Genomic DNA, 15,908 nt, shown 5'->3' on the forward strand with positions numbered 1-15,908 from the left:
AGGATCCTGAGTTAGAAGGACAAGATGAAAGAGCTTTGTTTGGTCAGAAGAGTAAAGCACGTGGGAGCTCACCTGCCAGGAGCTGTCACCTTCTCTCTCTCCCTCTTTTTTTTTTTTTTCAAGAGTGCTATATTTATAGCGCTGATTTTTTTCATGCTTGTTTGTGAGATGAAGTGAAGCTGTCGCTAACGGCAATAGGGCCTCGCAGACCTAACTCGGGAAGTCATGGCAGGGTGCTGGGTTGATACTGACGTGGCCAGACATGATTTTGGCTGTGAAGGACTCGAATGCCTCCAGTGAGAGCTGCTTCCCCACACACACGCGCGTTTTTGGGATGGGATTAGGCAGAGCAGAAGCCTCTCCGTGCTTTGAATCCGCACTCGTTCTGTCTCAGAAGCACGGGTGACCTAACATGCCCTTTCTTTCCTTTTTTTTTTTTCTAGCTGGAGCCTCCTGAAGTGGACCAAGACTCCCAGTCTCATGCCAGTGTCTCCTGGGTCGTGGACCCCAAACAGGACTCCAAGCGGACCCTCAGCACTAAGTATGAGACCACTATCTTCTAAAGCAAACACACCCCGTGTCCACCCAGTCTAACCGTGCCTTTGCGATCTGATCTGTCTGCTGTTCTAAACTCCCTCTTCCTCCAGCTGCTCGCACTGAGCCCCGCGTAGGCACTACGTCAAAGGCAGCAGCACTTAGGAGACTGTAGACTTAAACGGCTTTTGTACCTGATCACTACTGAACACTGTGAATTCTCCTTACTCGGAAACAAGGGTAACGCGCTGTTAGATATCCGTGAGGTGGGAGGTGCAGAGGGATGCAGGCTGGGGGAATCGGAGATGCGGATCCAGGAAGCCGCCTGCCGTTTTCACGTCTTTCCCCTCGCTCTGGCACTGTGAATCCCTGGGGCGACGTGATGCTCCCCAGGCCTTTATTTTTTTTTTTTTTTTTCTTCTATTTCACCTTATCCTTGGACTGATGGAGACCTCTTGTCTCTGCGGTGCACGCACTCCCTCCTCCTAAATCCAATTCTTCCCGACTGAGCCACGGCTGCGTACTGTTCCAGTGAACTCACCCCTCTTCTTACCTGCCATTCGAACCGACACTAACCACTGTGATGCTGTCTGCAAATAACACACCTTCACTAGGTTTCCTCACGGGGACCCTTGCCCACAGTCTCTCCCCTCAAAGCCTGGAGCGGAAAACCTGCTCAGAGGGGAGCGCTGGTTTGGGCCGGGTGCGATCGTTCCCGCTGTGAGCTCAGTCCCCTCCCAGATGAGGTGTGGTTTTGGTTGCATGCATTTCAGTCCCTTGTAGGGTTTTTTTCCCCTCCCGTAGTCCTCTGTTTACACTCACCAAACTTCTCGTGAGCTATGGATGCAGTTCTCACTTGGCAGATTGGGGAGAGGTTCAGCTTTTAAAGGCACATGTTGTTAGCCCCGTGCTGGGAAGGAAAGGTGTTGGAGAGGGGCTGGATTCTGTCGGAGGCCTGATAAAGCAGGCGGAGCTCTCCGGGTTCAGCAGGCAGTACTGCAGTTGTACTTTTTTTGCCAAAGGGAGAAACAGGATTGAAATCAGTCTGCTGCTGATCCCAAAGCGTGTTTTCAGTCTGCAAACCGTTGCGTAATGAAGGCTATAGGGATCTTGAAACATCTGTCACCTTCCATCCTCGGGAGCGAGGATTTCACTTGGAGATGGCCCTGCAGCGGGTACCTCTGCCTTGTATGGCTGTTTCTCAAGTGCACGTTTTTCCTCCAGGAAAACGTCCCCATTTCTGTGTATCTCAATAGAAGCAGCTTTTAATTCCAGAATATGACTGGGAATCGTTAGCATGAGATGGCAGGGCCGTTGGAGCAGAGCTGGGACAGGTCTGGGAATGCCGTATGGTGGTTCACGACCCCATGAAAGCCCCCACGAGCCGTCCGTGGCCCTACCCCTGGTTCCTTTGCTTGCGTTTGCAAAGCTCACTGAGATGAAACTGAGGAGGAGGATGGGATGACTACACAGCACTGGGAGGCAGGACTCTTGCCCCAGTGCTGCTCTCCCTGACTTGCTGGGTGTCCGAGCAACTTTGCCTCTCTTTACCTCAGTTTCCCCGGGATGGGGACGCACTTACCTACCTCTCAGGGGTGCAGGGCGCGCTCCGTTTGCGGAGCAGTTTTAAGACCCTTTAGTGAAAGGCGCTGCCGCTTCCACAGCGTGGCAGCAAACCCCCGACGCTCAGCCTTGCTCTCCTGACAGACGAGTTACTGAACTCGCACAGGCGGCCTCGCGGCAAAGCCGCGTCTTGGAGCCCGACCAGCTCCTCGCAGGCAGCAACCGTCGCAGCTTTCCCAGGGAGAGCGGCTGCAGCTGTGCGGTGGTTGGGCTGCACAGAGCTCGCTGATGTGCACCTTGGCGTGAGTGTCTGGACTTCTTGGCAAAATTCCCCTCGCAGCCCAGTTTTGGAGAGCCGGTGGCGACGGTGGGGCTGTGTTAGAGAAGCGAACGGTGGCTACCGACTCAGCTCTGCGTGGCTTGTCTGGGTGGACATCTTGGACATAAATGGTGGAACAGAGTGAACTTGGATCTCCAGTAAAGCTCCATTTCCAGAACAGCTTTTAGAATTTACCCCGAATCTCCTTTCATTGTGGCCAGTTGGCATCGGTGGGGAGCGGTCAGAGCAGCAGCCCAGGGTTATCTGCACCTGGTATTTAGGGGCTGGGACAAGCTTGTCCGAGTTTTGCTGGGGCTTCAGAGCTGTTGCCTCAAAGCTTCTGTTTCCCCAGACCTGCGGTGAAATCTGATGTTTCAAAATCTTTGTTTAGCTCTTTCTTAGGAATGAGTTTGATCTCCCAAGTTCTTTGTGGCTTAGCGGCACTGAGCGGCAAACTGACTTCAAAATAAGTGTTGTGGACAGCAGAATGCTGCTGTGTCTGAGCTGCTCCGAGAGGTTGGGGTTGGGTTTGATCAGCATCTCTCCAAGCTGTAAGTGTCCTGCAGGATTTCATATCCTTCAAAGAGAAACTGAATTCATGGTAGCAGTGGTAGAGCAGTTCCCCACACTTGGGAGGGTCTGAGCTCTTCCACCTCCCCCTGCCTTCAGCTGGGAAGGGCAGGTTCCTCAGCACCTCCTAAAACCGGGTCACTAGAGCATGTGCCTTTCTAAGGGTGACCGTCCAAACCCGGCTGGCATCACAGGCAGCCCTGCCTAAACTACAAAGCTTCTGCTCTGCGTCCGTAACCCTCACGGTTGTGTCTCATCTCCTGGCCGTGTGCCTCGTCTTTCCCAGCGCTTGTTTTTGTATGACTCAGAACTCATTCATTCCATTATCTTCCTTTCTGTTTGCCTCTGAAAAGCTGATCTCCGGGCAGCTGTCTCCTACCACGGAAATGTAGTAACGGGGCAGAGACCTAAGAAGCAGTGGCCTGCCGACACGAAGATCATCTCCATCTGGCACTGGTGTCTGCCTCGGAGTGGGTGCATGGCTGCTCAGTGAGGGCTCCCAAAGCAGAGGGGGGAAAGGGATCCCAGCCACCAGCTGAGACAAGCAGCTCGCTCCGTTTCTAGCAAAGGAAAGTTTGAGACTTCCGAGGCCGAGAGCGATGTCGTCTTTTCTAGTTTGAGACAAACGGCTTTCGACTCGTTTTTTTTGTTTTGTTTTGTTGTTTTTTTTTTAATGTGCGAAATGATACAGAGCAAACCCAGTTCACGGTTTAAATGTAGCACTGCAGTTTTTTGGTGAGGGGAAAAAATAAATTCCTTATTTACTGAGAATCCACGCAGTCTGGCAAGGAGTACAGTAAAAGTCTTAGCAGTGGGAGTGGTGTGCGCAGCTCTAATGGTACTTAAATTTGCTTCAATTCTGGGTGAACAGTAGAGAATGCCAAATTCTTGGAAATCACTTCCTCCAGTGTGAGAAGCCTTGCAGGGTAAGTCTGCGTCCTTTGTTTTCAAAGCTACTCCGCGCTTTTCTAGCAAATGGAAATAACGTCAGGAAAAGTCTGCAAAGGATCTTTCACCCCAGAGTGGTTGTGGCCAAGTATTACCGATGGTACAAAGCTTGCTTCCCCGACAGAGAACTGTTGCATTGCAATACTTGACATTTCTACGGCAAGGACACAATTTCTGCCCATTTACGCACTGAATCCTCGGAGACGACGCCCTTCTCCGGCCTCTTGTGCACCTGTCTTCTTTTTAAATGCAGTTATGCCCTGAAGGGTTGGGTTGTTTGTTTGTGTTTTTTTTTTAAAAAAAAGTATATTCAATTGTGATTTAGCACTTTTTTGATACTAGCTCATTATTTAATTAGTGCGACAGTTTCAGAAGATGAACAAATAAGGAGTTAAATTTGGGGCATTACGCTGAACCAGTCCCCACCCGAGGATAAATCATATCAGCCTGAGGAGGGCTTGGCCCCGTCTAAGTCCGGTATCCCGAATGCCACCATCGCCAAGGTGCTGTGTGCTTGGTTTTATTTCGAATTACCAGTGTATTTAACCGTAGTTTTGGCTGTGACTGATGTGTTTTCACAGTTACTGTTCCCCTCAAGGGAGAGATGTTAAAATGGTTGTGATTTTAATTCTTCAGACGCAAAAAAAAAAAAAAAAGTCGCGCAGCATGTTTGTTAGAATCTGGACAGGCATTGTAATGGTTGGGGATGCGGGACCCTGCTGCTTTACCAGCATGACGTGCCCGAATGATTCCTGTTTAACTCCAGTTGCTGCTGTATGTCAGGATTGCATTTAGTCTCTCCAGCCAGTAAGGCTGGGACAGAAGTGAACCGTAATCCCAAGGGCATAGACCTGTACATGATTAGGAGGGGGAAGTGGAGATTTTATTCTCTTTTTGTTTTTTAAGTTGATGAATTTAGCAAACCTAACATTCCTTGTTATGCATATGTTGCAATTCATACTGGTGTAAGTGTAAATATTTGCTGTGTTGGCAACAAGTCTTTCTGGAGAGATTGCAAATTGAACCTCTGCTTGGGAGGAGGGACGCTTTTCTGTTTTTTTGACGCGTGAGCTTTTTGAAGGTTGGCTTGGAGGTGATGTGGTGATGAAGACTCCAATCTTCAGGGGACTGGGCTCGCTGACCCTGGTGGTCCTTCCCAGTCCTGCGTGTAATCCTGTGGTTGTCTTTAGTGATCCAACAGTTCTTTAGCCAGATGCTCTCTTTCTCACTTCATAGACAAAGCAGTTGTTTTGGCAGTGCATCTCCCCTTTTCTTTTGATGGATTTTCCAAAGGTACTTGCACGCTGGAGGCTGATCCTGGACCATGCCCATCACAACTCCCAGTAATCGGTTAATCCATCCGTTGCACAGTATTCTGGCTCTTCCTCCCGACGGGGTTTTGTGGTTTCTGGAGGGAAGTGCCCTAAATTTCTGGTGCCGAATATGATGGAATCAAAAGGCATCTGCTGTACTACCTGCCTGGGAAAAGGTGGTGCTGCCCTCGGCCTTGTTCCCCTTTTTAAGGACAGATTGTATTTTACAGACTTTGGTTTGTGCGTGGCATGAGTCCAGGCTGGGAACTCAAGACAGGTAAACTAAGATGCAGAGTTGTTGTCTTTTTTTTATATAGGAGGGGACGGTTTGGTTTTTGTTTTTTTGTTTTTTTCAAATTGAAGCTGCTTTATCTGTTTTAATTTTGTATTTACAAAAAAAAAAAACCCCTAATCTTAGCTGTTCAGCTGTCTTTGAACTTGCTTTGGGATTGTTCTTTTTAGAAGAAATTATGCAACTTTTGCAGGGTACGTGCCTGTCCCCTTCCCAGGGAGAAGAAACGGCACCCTCCAGGACGTACCTCTAGTGAAAAGTTTGTACCTTCACCAGGCTGCTGAGACACAGATCAGATGCCAAATAGTCCCTCCGACCATGCCCCGTTCTGTGTGCAGCTGAAGTGGAGGCAATTGCTGTAATGCTCCTTCCACCCCACTTCACAAGTTTCCAGCAGCAGCGTTTTCCCCTGGCTTGCTTCTGCTCACGTCATTTCCATGCAATCAGATCTTTAAAACAGAGCAAGCACGGTGTTAGCAATGCTGTCTTGTTGCAAAAGTTCTCCCTTTTAGGTCTCCTATTGGCATTACTTACTGCATATTTTTTATTTTTTCAAAAGGAAGTAACTGTGCTGCTCTCGCGAAGTCGATCTAGCTCCAACATTTTTCTTACCCGTGGAAGAATAACCTGAGATTCCCTAACAGGGCAGAGAACAGTCGAGTTCAGTTTGCAATGTAGACATTTTTGCTAATTGTGATGTATGGCAGTGGGACTGATTTGTAATACAAATGTTATTTAATCTGTCTGTATTTTGATACTTGAATTTTCTTTTATTTTCCTGTATATACAATTGTTAATCTGTTCAAATTTGTCTGAATTTTAAACATCTTGTGGTACCAAACATAACCAATCTGTGCAACAACATAGACTGACCTCACTACAACAAGGCGAGATTGTAAATATTCCTGGGCTTCCAGCAGTCGTTTTGTTGTTTTCATAACTGTACAACTTAGAACAGACTGAATTAATAAACCAACTTAGACACAGCTTTGCCCCCTTGTCACTGTGACTTAAGTGTCATACCGAAATCTCCTGGTCATCTGTGTTAGAGCAACGCTGTCCTTGTGTAACAGACCTGACCTGTGAAGGTAAGAGAAGGGAGCGGTGTTTGGTTCTCTCAGGTCAGCACCGTACCTGCATTTCTTTCCTTTGTAAATCCGAGGAACAAGAGAAGGGCCGAGCGCTGTGCAGAGACGATGAGCTGGGAGCAGTCGCTGTAGTTCTTCGGCAGCGGCGTATGGGTTTGTGCCGTCCCGAGCTGCAGCAGGTAGGATGGGGAGTGCTGGCTGCTGAGTAGTCGTTTTGGCTGAAGCTGCTGTTCTTGCAGTTAGTCATGATCCCAAATATTGAGGAGTAGTATTATTTTGAGACAATTTATGCATAAAGACGCATCCGCATGTGCTGTTAAAGACAGACCTACCTGTAGCACAGCGGTCTCCAGCTGCTTTGTGCATGTTCTCCACATGATGGTGAGAAAAGCCCATTTTTACCCCCAGTACCGTACATCTGCAAGGATTGCCCCGCTGGGGACTGTCAGGACCCCAGTTTACTCACGATAAACACTAAAATCACTTTTCTGCAGCAGAGCTGCAAGTGGTTCATTGAACAACTGCAACAGTTTGGGCAGCCATTGTATATAGTAAAGATTTTTGGCTTGCCAAGAAGTAGGACATTTTCATTATGTAAAATTAGAGCAATAGATCCAGACATTTAAATACAGGTTAAAGTTCAGGTTTTCATGTCGAGTAAAAGCTGGCTGATGTAAAATACTAAATACACCAGGGATTTCTAAATTTATACCATATGTTCCATTTCTAATAATTCAGTAAGTCAGGTTTTCAAGCGAACATTGAAATACAGTGAGCAGTTTTAATGGTTTTAAATACCACGTGGCTTTATCACATACAGACAGCATGTGACTGGTGTTTCAGCAAAGTAGGTTACAGGCCCGTGGCAGAATTAACACCTTGCATTTAAAAAAGCCTAAGCTGCGCTGCAGTTTCATGAGCTTCACATCCCGTTGCCTTCCCCACCAAACAGTGGCAGGTTTTGGAGGAAAAAAAGCCACTACCTTTTAGAGTTGAGAGGTTTGTTCAGATACTGACTTATCGAAAGTCACTTCCCAGTGGCCACGCTGGCCCCAGTGGATTTGTCAGATTGATTTTTACAAAGCTGAAGCATGATTTTGAGAAACTGTTGGAGAATGTGTTCCCCCCCTGCCCAGTATGTGGTCAAGATGATCAGAGAGAATCCATCCCCGAGTCTGGGTCTGCATCCGGGAGAAGCATCTTCTGGAGAATTCCTGAGCAGTAAGGTCCAAACACTTGCCTGGTGTGGTGGATCACACTTCCAAACCTGCGCCTGACTTCCAGGAGCTCTTCCTGAATGGGATCAAGGCCCTTTGGGAAATCTCCAAGAATTCTGTCCATCAGGGGAAATGAAAAGGCCAAGGACGGAATGAATCTGCTGCTCTATAGGGAGGAAAAGTATGAAAAAGAAAAACTAAATTGACAATCAACCTTTGCAGAGAAAGCTAGTTTTGAGACAAAGGCTTCCTCACACAGACAGGAGCAGACCTTGAGGACAGCCGCGTTGTGGCAGGATGTTGTGGATAAGATCAACTCGGGAACACAGTGGATTAATGCGTTCCTCTTCCAAATCCTGAGCAGATGAAACAGCGGCCAGCACAGGAACCAAGGTGAAACCGTGTGACTGAAGGGCAGCACTCAGTGTAAGGTGTACTTGCCTTGGTTTTCACTTTGTCCTGGGCAGCTGCTTCTAGCGACAGCTACTGCTGGGGTACTGGGCTGAAGGACTTCAGGATGGCCAGATCCATCAAACCTCATGTTAAAGTGGAGCAGGTGAGCAGTAAAGATTTTTCACCCGCTCTGAGAGTTTTTGTATGGCACTGAAGTGTCAAGCATCTTAGAAGCGTAATGGAATATAGAACCTCAGAGCCCAGGATTTATCTTGCCTGCCAGAGCAGCATTTTGAAATGGAAAGCATTCAAGGAGCCTCTCTGAGGAACACAGAGCTGAGATTCAACCACCCAGCTGCTTCAGATGTTCTTGCACTTGAAGTGAGTACATGGAAAATGTTGAGAGTAGCCAAGAGGGCAAGACAGGGGTTTGATTTTCAGACACAGAGAGGGGAAAGGCTGTCTCGTTCTGCAGCTTCTAATGCCGCACCGTGGGTGAACTGCTGCTGTTGCACACTGCTCAGCCTGTAGTTTATCGAGGTTTGGCTGTTCAGCCTTCTGAATGACATCAAAACAAAACAGCCTGCTCTGACATGGCAAGAATAAACCCAAATAAACTGTGTGGTGGAGTCCGCAGGGGCTGGGAAGGATACTTAGCTAGATGAAGCAGTGGGCAGGAAGAGCCTCACCTTATTTTCATAGCTGATAAAAGCTAGCCTTCCATGTGGAAATAATCTTTCCTGCAGAGTACTCGCTGCCTGTGGCACTGCAATCTGATGCGGAGTTAGCATTCAGAGTACTAATAAAAGGTCAAAATAACCAGCTCTTATCCAAACCATTTGAATAAATATTTTGATGGAGCAGCATTATAGGGCAGCTGGTTAGCTGAATACCAAGCAGCGCACTCCCTAGGGATAAATATTATTTAAAGATCTTAGCGTGGTGCTTTTCTACAGCCAGCGATTAAGCTCTCACTCGACATCCTAGCCTGAAGATTGCGACACTACCTAGGCACAGACATTGCACTTGGGTCTCTTTAGCTTTTAGCAAGGATGGGAGGATTTAAGAGATTTTTTTTTTTTTTTCCCCAAAGTAATTACTGTTTGGGAGAATTTCAGGGTGGAATAGGAGAATCAAGGCAGTTTCTAAACCTGGCTTCCCTGACCCTCCTCTCCTGTGTAGACTCTGTGGAGGGGCCAGGCACTGACCGCAGCTCCCACCCCCAAACGCTGAGTAGTTCTGCTCAGCGCAGGGAGTTTCCTTGGCTAGTACCAGCCCTAGACCCGTCCTGCATGCGCCAGGCTCGTTAGTCTAAACCTCAGTTGTGGCCTACGAGTGCAAAGCGGCTTCAAGGTCGAGTTAGACATAAGCTCAGAGACTCACCGATGACATGCTGGACCATGCTGCCCTTGTCCGCGATGCTTTTTATCTGGCCTTTCAGGGAAACACACTTGGTGATGGCAAAAAAAAGTGTAACCCAGCTGTAGGAGTCCTGCTGACATCCCAGAGCACCTGGTCCCTGATGTCTCCTAAAGCTTCTTCACACCTAAATCACACAAAGGTACACGCACTCCAGCCACAACTGACATTTGTTGGGGAAGAGGTCTCGCAGGCACAGAGCAAGGAGGGAAGTCTCTCTACATCCCTGTGGAGTGTTGTCACAGCCAGCTCGCACAGGACAGCCACCACCCAGCCAGAGCTCTGTGAACTGAGCTTCCCTTCCTGGCTCTTTGGCAAGCAGTAGGATGCCCTGCAGCTGCCTCTTGAAATAGTGATCAGCACTACTAATTTTCCCCTCTAATCAAGGACTATTGCTCTAGAGAGTTAACTTCCAGCTAAAAATGCTGCCTGGCTTCCCCTGCTCCTTGCAGTAGACCTGGCTGGTATTTGGATCTCAGACGCTCTTCCACTCCCAGGGGAGATTCCTGCTGCTCATCCCACCACCAACCAGTGCCTGCATATTCTCTTCTTCTGGAAAAGAAAACAACCCACCTGGAACAAGACAGCCCTTCCAAGAGGGCCTTTGTTACCCATTTCAGCCTGCCTACAAACCCAGGTGAGCCACATAAGGTGCTTCCACACATGCCACCGGTCACTAGCAGGACTGCAGCTACAACCATGAGCTGATTCACCTGTGCAGTGGGGCCTGACCCCTGAACAGAAACCAAATCAGCCCGGGGGTGTGAGCAGCAGCTGTGATAACTGAGTAGAGGTCAAGCTGAGTGGAAGGCAGAGGCCTGGCAGCAGGGATGTTTAGTTTTGTGAGAAATCCAGTTTGTTTCACATAAGGAAAAACCATGACTCATGGTGTAGAGGGGACAGAGAGCCTGGACAGTTTTCTATAGCAGATGCAGAACTGGTACACTTGTTCATTTTGTTTATCTTTATGAAAAAGCTCTAAAGGTATCCAAGCACTTCTCCTACCTCAGGGTATTCCTTTTGCCTAGGCTCCCAGCAGAGCAGATTCATCCATCCTCAATTTAGCGCGGACCTGAGACTTGGCACAGTCGTGCTACTGCTGACAGCCCCCGGCGAGCACGCAGCAGGGGAGCCCCTGACTGCAGGGTGGGACGGCGGCTGGGAAGAGGACGCGGATGCTTCTGCTGCTGCTTTGCTCTCGTGCGATCCAGGCTATCTGCAATGGGGTAACAAAAACGGGTGTTTCCAAGAACAGAGTGGTCAGGCTCAGTCGGTAAGAAGCGGGTTTGCTATACTGCAAGCTGAAGGGGATGTGCGTTTGGAAGGCGACGGCATCGTGCCAGCTCCTGGCACGGTGGGGAATGGCTTGCGCCATTGCTAACATACAATATTAATGTCCTGTTGGCAGGGCACAGGGTTAGGCTACTGAGGCTGGTATACGGAGAACACTGCATTTCACAGAGGATTTCAGCCTCCAAGAAGCACCTTTAATGGAGTCTGATGAAAGAGGCACCCAGAGCAAAATCTTCTACAGCCTAGCAAAAGAGTTGCCTACATCAAATGCAGGCTTTCTTCTTTAAATATGCCTCCTAACAACCTTTTGCTCATTCCTCTGAGGATCTCAAAACACTTTAAACTCGTGAGAACTTACAGTTCCTCGTGAGAAAGCTATTAGCTCTGTCTTATGCATGCAGAAACTGAAGCACACTAAGTACCTGCCTTTCCGCGAGGTATGTTAGTGAAGAGCCTCAAGGAAGGGACCCAGGAGTCCTCCAGCTTTTAGAGGCATTTCTCTCATCTGTTACTGAGCATGTGATGAAAGCATCTGCTTTGGAATACTAAAAGCTCCCTTTTAATGCTTTACTAGCTCCTGTAGAAGAAGCAGATCTCCTCGCCCTTCCCCACTTACTAGGCAACTTATCCAAGAGCTCCTGGAATGTCTCCCACTCATACCAGACGGCGTGGTCTTGCGAGTGGGTGCGGAGGCTCTGGATGGTAAGATTGAGCGTACCCATTTTCATCAGCCCAACATCCAGAAAATCTCCCTGGGATGAGACACAGTGAATCGAAGGTTTAATGCTGCAGGAAATGCTGCGATTGGGGCCATTTTAGAACACTGAGAAAGGGGAATTCAGATCCCCTGACTCAATTCCATCTTCTCACAAAAGGCTACTCAGTCTAATTGGAGCAGTCCCTAAAACTTACTAGAAAAACCAGATTTGCTTCACTAAAGGCTCTTCTACTGTCTAAACTGCAGCTGGGCAACAGGAATATGTCTACATTGGAAAAAAATAAGGAAGTCAAAGCCCAGGATGCACAAAAGGGTCCTGGGGCCATAACATCAAGGCAGTCTGCTCTTAACCCAGTCTTTCATGGGTTTTGCTGGTCTGTGTAGACCAAGGCAGAGTCAGCACCACTCACCCAAGAAGCTGAGCTGGGTCTGTGAGGCTTCCCAACCCTGCATCCTCATCTCGGACAGGCGCACACAGCCTTGCCATTGTGCCAAGGATGTATGCGGTGAGACCGTGGACACCCAGCGCCCCGCGCTCAGCCTCCTGTCTAACCAACTCCGTACCCAAGGCCTCTTCGATCTGGTTGTGCTGTGGCAGCAGCAACGACAGCAGAGCCTGCCCAAAGCAGCAGCAGTCTCTTTTTGTTCCAGGAACTCAACGGGAATCGAGTCTGGCCTTGTACTGAGACTAAGCTAACAACTCAGTACACAAATTCTGGGGCACGCAATCGCTTTAAGGGAATGCCCAACTCCAGTGACTCACTTCAGGATGTCTGGCTGCTGTTTCAAATCTTGCAAAACCTCCTTTACCATCATGCATGAAAGAAAGGAGTTATCTGTCTGGAGTCTAATGGGAAAGCACAGACTGAAAAAGCAAACTAGACACAACTTCATGTCCTGCTATAAGAACATACACTTCTTTTAGTGCCAGACTGTGTTCCTACCCACTTAGTTGTATACTTAAACAGCAGATACAGCTCCTCACATGCCTAAAGAGCTGTCTTTGTACAGAGAATTGCAGTTTTCTGTTTGGCAAAACATACCAGGAATGGCCTATGGCTGTTACTATAACCAACAGCTCAAACAAAGGCTTTGCATCCTTTCAGGAGAGAATGTGTTTCAGAGACCTGAGAATGTTTCCTTCTCAGACAGCTTTTAGTAGGTGCAGCTGTGTCATTTGTGTCTCCCTATAAACTAAAGGGAACCTGTTTTCTCCTCCCCCTTACACACGTTCACATAGGAATACGGGATGTAAGGAGTGAGGTGATAATGCAGAGAAGACTAATTCTAAGGAAACCATCTCCTCTGGTTCAGGAACAACTCACCTCTTCTATCTCCTGCAGCAGCGGGATTGCCCGAGTGTAGTCTGGGGGACTAGCAGAGAGCTGTTCCTCCAGCCTGCCCCAGAAGGCTCTGTGTAACGTCTCCTTCACTCTGTTTCCCAGGCTAAGAAAGAGAGGAGGGGAGAGGTTTTCTATTAACATCAGACAACCACAACCTCTCAGTTTGATAGGACCGCTCCTCTTGGCTTTCATTGCAGCTCACCCCTTTGGACATTTTCTTCTCTTAGTCTTTACTCCTACCTGTCAGCAACGGACCTCAGCTTTCCCTAGCTCATGGAAATCTCTCTCAACCTGGACTTTCTAAAGTGGAACTCCTTCCTTTCAACCCTGCTCATAAAATGCAGCACATAACCTGTATTAACTGAGGGGGTAGAAAGAGCATAGCATTTTTCAAGGAAACTCTCTAAGTCCTCAGAGAAGATCAATGGAATGGTTTTCTAGCTAGCGTTTGTTTTTGCAATGAGAGATTGTCAACCACTTGAACAGATCTTTAACTAAAACACAGGCACCTCCAAGATTATCTTCACCGAAAATTCTGCTTTGTTTATGTCAAAGTCACAGCTTACGCAGCTGAAGCCTCTAAATCTTTCAATGTTAGTGAGTCATATCTGACACTCATCGCTTTTAAGAACTTCTTAGTAAACCATGAAGCAATGAATAAATAAAACAAGCTCCAACAGTTTTTTTTTTTAAATTTCAGAAGCTATCTTATTTTCTTGTTACTTCTACAGTCAGGTCCAAACCCAACTCCTTCCCACATTCTCACACGTTTTCTGTAATGTGACAGAAAGAAGCGAAGCCTGAATATATACACACACACACCCCCCCACGCCCTTTTTTTGGGGAGAAGCTGGCTGCTCGCAGTTTGAAGTCTCTGTTAAGTACAATTTTGTGGACAATGGTCAGTTTGGAAGCGTCACCAGTCATTTTCTGTAGCTCATTCATGGAGAAAGCTCGCGGAGGACTGGCTGTAGAAAAGCAGAATAAAAGTGAACGAGAGAAAGAATGCTAACCACAGCCTTCCGAGAGAAGCGGGCTTGAAAAAAAAAAAAAAAATTACTGAACAACTTTTTAAGTGACAAAGCGTGCAGATTTGGTTACAGACGATAAAGCCCTCTTTCCGTACAGGCAGAGGGACCTTGTCCTCGCCGGCGCTCCCCGCACCCGCCCAGGGCAGCCCGGAGCCCCGCCGGCCGGTCCCAAGCGGGCGCGGGGCTCTCACGCAGCGCGGCTGACACCTAGCGACGGCCGGGGAGCACCGCTGCCTCGCTCAGGGTGAACACCGAATTAAATATCCAAATATTTAACATTTAATCCCATTTGAATACTGGCGGCAGGGCGGGGGGAGAAGCCCCGAGGCCCCCACGTACAACGGACCCGGCAGCTCGCCGCTTTCCTGCTCCGATCCCCGTTCCCCGTACCTCGTCGCCCGGCCGGAGCTGGGACCTGGGCCGGGCCCGGGAGAGGCCGCCCCTCTCCCCTCACGGAACTCGCCCCCGGGGCCCAGGACCGCCCCTCTCCGCTCACGGAACGGCCACCAGGCCCGGCGCCGCCATTACCCCCGCAGCGCGTGCCGGCCCCGGCCCGCCGCACCTTCAAACAGGGCAAAGCCACTGCGCGGCGGACGGAGGGGACGAAACCCGTTGCCGCTGCCTCGGCGGCCGTCCCGCACCCAGCCTTAGGGCAGCCGCACCTCGCCAGCCCCAAACAGCAACCGTAGCTCCGCGGGACGCCGCGCAGGGCCGTCGCCTTCTGGTTCGCCGCCTCCCTAACGGAGCCCGGAGGGACCGAGTACCCCTCCGTACTGGCGCCGATGGGTTGTCCCACAACGAGAACGGCCGCAGCCGCGGGGTCTTGCCACCCCCCACTCCCCGAATGGAACGCGCCAGGCGCCGGGCCGAGGCGGCGCGGCGGGGCTCTCCCATCGGAGGCAGTGGGGGGGTGCTCTGAAGCCGGTGAGGGGCTGTGGGTTAGCGCCTGTCAGTTGCCAGGGTGTGAACTTCAGAGCTGTCAGAGAGCAGGAGGGGAAAATGGCGGCTCTGCAGCGCCCGAGAGGCCCTGGAGAGTGCTGCTGGGCTTGTAACAGCTGTGGTGTCCCTCCTCCTCACTTTCTTCTTCTGGTTTTGTCTGGTTTTCTTTCTGGTGGGCCCAGAAAGCAGTGGCTGACTCCAGCCATCCACCCATTTGTGATGGACTCGTGGAATGGTTTGGGTGGGAAGGGACCTTCAAAGCCCACCCGGTCCAACCCCCCTGCCAGGAGCAGGGACATCTCCAACCAGATCAGGTTGCTCAGAGCCCCGGCCAACCTGGCCTGGAATGTTTCCAGGGATGGGGCATCCACCGCCTCTCTGGGCAACCTGGGCCACTCTTCCACCACCCTCAGTGTAAAAAATGTTCCTTCTATCCATTCTGAATCTCTCCTCTTTTAGTTTAAAGCCATTACCCCTTGTCCTAAGCCCCCTTTGACTTCAGAACTGGGATTAAATCTTCTGTGGGACAAAATGTCCAGAGGCTCCTTATGTACTACTAAACAATTTGCCTTTCTTTTCCCTCCCAGCACTTAATTCCCTTCTTAATTTATTTCATAAGCATCCAATAACACCCGCCAGCTGACACCTGGGGCTGGGCGGTGACAGAGCATGGCGGGGCTGTGGGGCAGGGGGGTTTTGGAGTCTTGCCATCCCCCCAGCTCCACACACACACGCGGTGACATGGGCTCAGCCCCGCGTGTGCGAGGGACAGGCACAAAAGCCAGGCCTTTCGGGGAGCTGGGGCCTTGATCCGCCCTTTGTAAAACAGCCCTGGCACAGCTCTGTCCTCCCAAGTCTGCAAAACGCTTCAGATGTCTGGGTCTCGTGGCTGGAGAAAGGCAGAGGATGAAAGGCGCAGGGCTGGCAC

The 15,908-nt window shown here is 49.6% G+C and overlaps 2 protein-coding genes across 9 annotated transcripts in view; one reads left to right on the forward strand and one right to left on the reverse strand.

The window, feature by feature from the left end:
- The window catches only part of ANKS1A (ankyrin repeat and sterile alpha motif domain containing 1A), a 106,741-nt gene extending 100,216 nt beyond the window's left edge, over positions 1-6,525 (forward strand). For 5 of the 8 annotated variants that reach the window (XM_086765940.1, XM_086765934.1, XM_086765937.1 and 2 more), the window contains one exon: positions 444-6,525. In XM_086765940.1, the coding sequence (XP_086622066.1) occupies positions 444-563 (120 nt within the window). In that variant the 3' untranslated portion in view covers positions 564-6,525. The remainder of the gene's footprint in view (positions 1-443) is intronic. The other 3 variants (XR_015261019.1, XM_086765935.1, XM_086765936.1) reach the window with 3 other exon arrangements.
- A 1,405-nt stretch (positions 6,526-7,930) lies between these two features.
- Positions 7,931-14,935, reverse strand: TCP11 (t-complex 11). Its single transcript, XM_086765956.1, has 9 exons — positions 14,816-14,935; positions 14,432-14,532; positions 12,993-13,113; positions 12,078-12,283; positions 11,566-11,747; positions 10,754-10,872; positions 10,230-10,390; positions 9,621-9,766; positions 7,931-8,010 (listed from the first exon to the last, which is right to left on the reverse strand). Exons 1-9 carry the CDS (start codon positions 14,933-14,935, stop codon positions 7,931-7,933), a joined length of 1,236 nt encoding a protein of 411 aa, XP_086622082.1.
- Between the last annotated feature and the right edge of the window lie 973 nt (positions 14,936-15,908).

This window comes from Chlamydotis macqueenii, chromosome 23 (genome assembly GCF_036417535.1).
Source record: "Chlamydotis macqueenii isolate bChlMac1 chromosome 23, bChlMac1.mat, whole genome shotgun sequence".
Taxonomy (NCBI): Eukaryota; Metazoa; Chordata; class Aves; order Otidiformes; family Otididae; genus Chlamydotis; species Chlamydotis macqueenii.

Coding starts and splice junctions, on each gene's coding strand:
- TCP11 (XM_086765956.1), bottom strand. CDS start 14,935: ATGGGAGAGCCCCGCCGCGCCGCCTCGGCCCGGCGCCTGGCGCGTTCC. Junction 13,114..14,431: donor AGCTCCGGCCGGGCGACGAG/GTACGGGGAACG, acceptor TCTCTTTCTTAG/CCTGGGAAACAGAGTGAAGG. Junction 11,748..12,077: donor GACCCAGCTCAGCTTCTTGG/GTGAGTGGTGCT, acceptor CCCCAATCGCAG/CATTTCCTGCAGCATTAAAC.